The sequence below is a fragment of the Arvicola amphibius genome, chromosome 5 (genome assembly GCF_903992535.2).
Source record: "Arvicola amphibius chromosome 5, mArvAmp1.2, whole genome shotgun sequence".
NCBI classification, from domain to species: domain Eukaryota; kingdom Metazoa; phylum Chordata; class Mammalia; order Rodentia; family Cricetidae; genus Arvicola; species Arvicola amphibius.
In genome coordinates this window covers 14,248,542-14,251,910 of record NC_052051.1, presented here as the reverse complement: position 1 = coordinate 14,251,910, position 3,369 = coordinate 14,248,542, and the positions used below count along the sequence as shown (strand labels likewise).

General features: G+C 47.4%; 1 protein-coding gene across 1 annotated transcript; it reads right to left on the bottom strand.

The window, feature by feature from the left end:
* Positions 1 to 816: 816 nt before the first annotated feature.
* Slpi (secretory leukocyte peptidase inhibitor) lies at positions 817 to 2,981 on the bottom strand. Its single transcript, XM_038332128.1, has 4 exons — positions 2,891 to 2,981; positions 2,106 to 2,267; positions 1,493 to 1,642; positions 817 to 942 (listed from the first exon to the last, which is right to left on the bottom strand). The coding sequence occupies exons 1-3, from the start codon at positions 2,973 to 2,975 to the stop codon at positions 1,494 to 1,496; spliced, it is 396 nt and encodes a 131-aa protein (XP_038188056.1). The 5' UTR covers positions 2,976 to 2,981; the 3' UTR covers positions 817 to 942; position 1,493.
* Between the last annotated feature and the right edge of the window lie 388 nt (positions 2,982 to 3,369).

Genomic DNA, 3,369 nt, shown 5'->3' with positions numbered 1-3,369 from the left:
CGGATCCCCAGTACCAACATAAAAAGCTGGGTGTTGGGTGCACGTATGTATAACCCCCGCACTTGGAGGACAGAGACAGGCAGATCCTGAGTGCTCCTTGGCCAGCAACCTTAGCCTAATTGGTGAGTTTTGGGTTCAATAAAGAGACTCTGATCAAGGTGATTAGTAGAAACAGAGGAAGACACATGGTGTCCTGCTCTGTCCTCCAAATGCACATACAGGTGAGCACACCTGCACACACATATACCACGTTATAATTTTTATTAACACCAGGAGGCAGAAAGTAGCTGTGATGTGTGAATGTGCTCTGGTCAAGAACTGCTACTAATTACACACGCTTTTCACCCCTCTGCACCCTCTGCATATTACACACAGTTTGCACACTTCTGTGCCCTCTGCATATCACACACGCTTTGCACACTTCTGTGCCCTCTGCATATCACACACGCTTTGCATCCTTATTCACCCTCTGATGTCCTATACATTGTAAGAAAATGGTTTATTTCTCTTTCCACTTTGGAGATTAAAAACATGATATTTAGGAGGTAAAAATCACTTTTCCAAACCTCACAGACTCAGTACTATCAGACTCATAGCATAAGTTCAAGACTGCCCAAACCCGGAACCCTCATCTATCTCCTCCATGAATGTAGAAGGAAGCCTCATCCCCATGCCTTATTGATCCTTGCCACGCCCATCTCTTCAGTGAATCACAGAGCCAGGGTGTGCTTAGAGAAGTAAACGCGTTTATTTATTTGCTCTTCAATGGTATTTCCTAAAAGCCTCCTGAATGCTGAGCGTATATCAAAAAGAACTGTTGGTTGCAGAAGCAAACCCTCTCGACAAGACGCATGCCTGGGAGTCGGGGAACCTAGGAGCAGAGAAGTTTCCAGACCACACAGAGCACAAGTCCAGAGCTGTCTCCAAATGTCAGGAATCAGACTATAAGAGAAAATAAGATGAGAACTTTAATATACGAACCAACCAAATCACTTCCATATGGTCCTCCATAAGGAAGCCAGCTGAGAGAAATCAAACAGTGGGGCTGCAGCTGAGAGGATGTGGACTTCAGGAGAATGAGTTTGAGTCTTATTTGCATTGTGAAATTCAAAACTCAGAGCATTGAACTAGGCAATCCTCTAATTATAGCTCTCCCTTCTGTTTGACCCCAGACACCATGAAGTAAACAAATTGGATAACAAATAATGTATACAGTGCCTTGCAAAACCTTTTTAACTTCAGGGTTTCTGTTCTGCAGATAGAGAGACTCAGAAAGTCATTCGTCCATGGCTCTTACCCAGACAGCCTGCAGGAGACTCAAAGACACAGGCAATCCTATGTCTTTCCCTAAGAAACAGGAGAAAGTGCCTTAAAGGACAAGCCACACAGCTCTTCGTTAGAGTCTCCCTGCCCAAAGCCTTGACCTCCAGAGCCTTGAAGCTGAAAAGGGCTGAAGAGAGACGAGATCTCTCCACCCCGGCCCACTCCGTACCTTACTGCGGGGGAAGGCAGATTTTCCCGCACATGCCCTGGCAGCACTTATAGCTGCCGTCACACTGGCCATCCCTCTCACACTTATTGGGAGGATTCAGCATCAAGCATCGTCCTTGAATCTTTGGGCACTTCCCAGGCTTCGTCCTCACTGGTGACAGAAGAACCACAGGTCAGATGTGTTAAGATTTAGGCACCACATTGTGTTTCTTTAACATATTCTCTCCAGACCAAGCAAGGAAGATCATCCCCACTCACCCCTCACCTCAATCACCTCCTCCCAGATATGTCCCCGGAAACAGCACCTGGTTCCTCTAGAACATCTGGCCTCTCATCAATGCAGGTCAGCTGTCTGGTACTGAAAGGCTTGATGGCTTCCATCAAGCTGTCTGAATGCCCAGATGATTATTTGCAAAACTGTTACAGAGCGACTGCTTCAGACAAGTGGCTTTTCCTGCCAATGGCAGCATGATCCCTTAGCTGACTGATGTGTTGCACTCAACAGCTCTTAGAAACAAGGATTTCCAGGCAAACCCTTCACTCAGTCCAACCCCTTCAGTGCTAGGTCTTGAGGTTCATTCCTCTCCTCTCCTCCAGGTTCCTTGCTGGCTCACCTGGTCTGCGGATGGGAAGAGGATTAAGGCATTTGAAACCACAACGAACTTGGCAGCACCTCTTTTCCCCCGGGCATTGCCAGTCAGAATCACACTCTGGTTTCTCCCTCCTAAGGCACTTGGCAGGCTTGCTAGAAGGGCAGGCTCCAATTTTGATAGCATCTAAAGAGAATGTCAAGAAGTTAGGAGAGTATGGAATATCAATCAAAATTCCTAGACAAAGACCACTTTCCAGAGTATAGATCCTCATCCCAGTAGCCCACAACTACAAAGAGAAATATCTGACTGATCCCAAGGAAAAAAACAAAGCAAATAAACAAAATGACTGGCTTGGTCAAACAAGACATGTAACCAGGAAAGATCGCAGACTGAGGAGATCACAAACTGGCACAGGGCTCCCAGGCAAGTTTTTCCACCTCAGGGCTACATTACTAGATTACGCAAAGACAGAAAGGGAGAATAGGCATAATGGAGACAAAGAGAACTAAATATGGAGAGAACAAACACGTGAGATGTTGAGAACTAAAGCCAGAGGCAGAAACGGAAAGGCTAAAGGGCAGAAGCAGAGACAGAGTGAGGCCTGAGCGCACAGGATGGCTGAGAATAAAGAGAGAACTTCCCTGTGCCTTGAAGCCTCATAGAAACCTCAGACCCCAGCCAGATATGGATGCCTCCAGGAGTTCCAGAGGAATCTGGAGAACACTGTACAGAAGAGAGCCCACTCAACACCAGCAGCCCTCGCATCCTGCACTCTGGGCGGTTTAGACCAAACTCCTCCCACTCACCACTTTTGCCTCCGTCCACAGTCCGGGATGCCAGCATCCCCAGAGCAAGAAGCACCACGAAAGAGAAGAAGCTGCTGAACTTCATGGTGAAGGCAGAGTGGCTCCGGTGACCAGTCCCAAGCATCACTATTTATACCTTTACCAGTGGGTGTGGCTCCAGAGGAGTGTGTTTGGGCCCTCCCAGCTGCTATTGCATAGTCAGGAAGCTTAGCCAGAGAACAAAAGTCTTGATACTACAGCAGTAGATGGTAAACACCCTGTTTCGGGCAGGACCATGCGGTCAGCGGAGGAACTACCAGAGAATTAAAAATGATAGAAGCTGTTTTGAAGTTGTTCTCAGAGGGGCATTCCAGGAGACCACCTGAGCCTTGAGCATTGCGAAATCTGAAAGTCTGTTGCCCTCACTGGTAGAGAAGAGCAGAAAGTGTGAGTCACAAAAGGGCCACCAGGACCTGAAGCTGAAACATAGGACATGGACT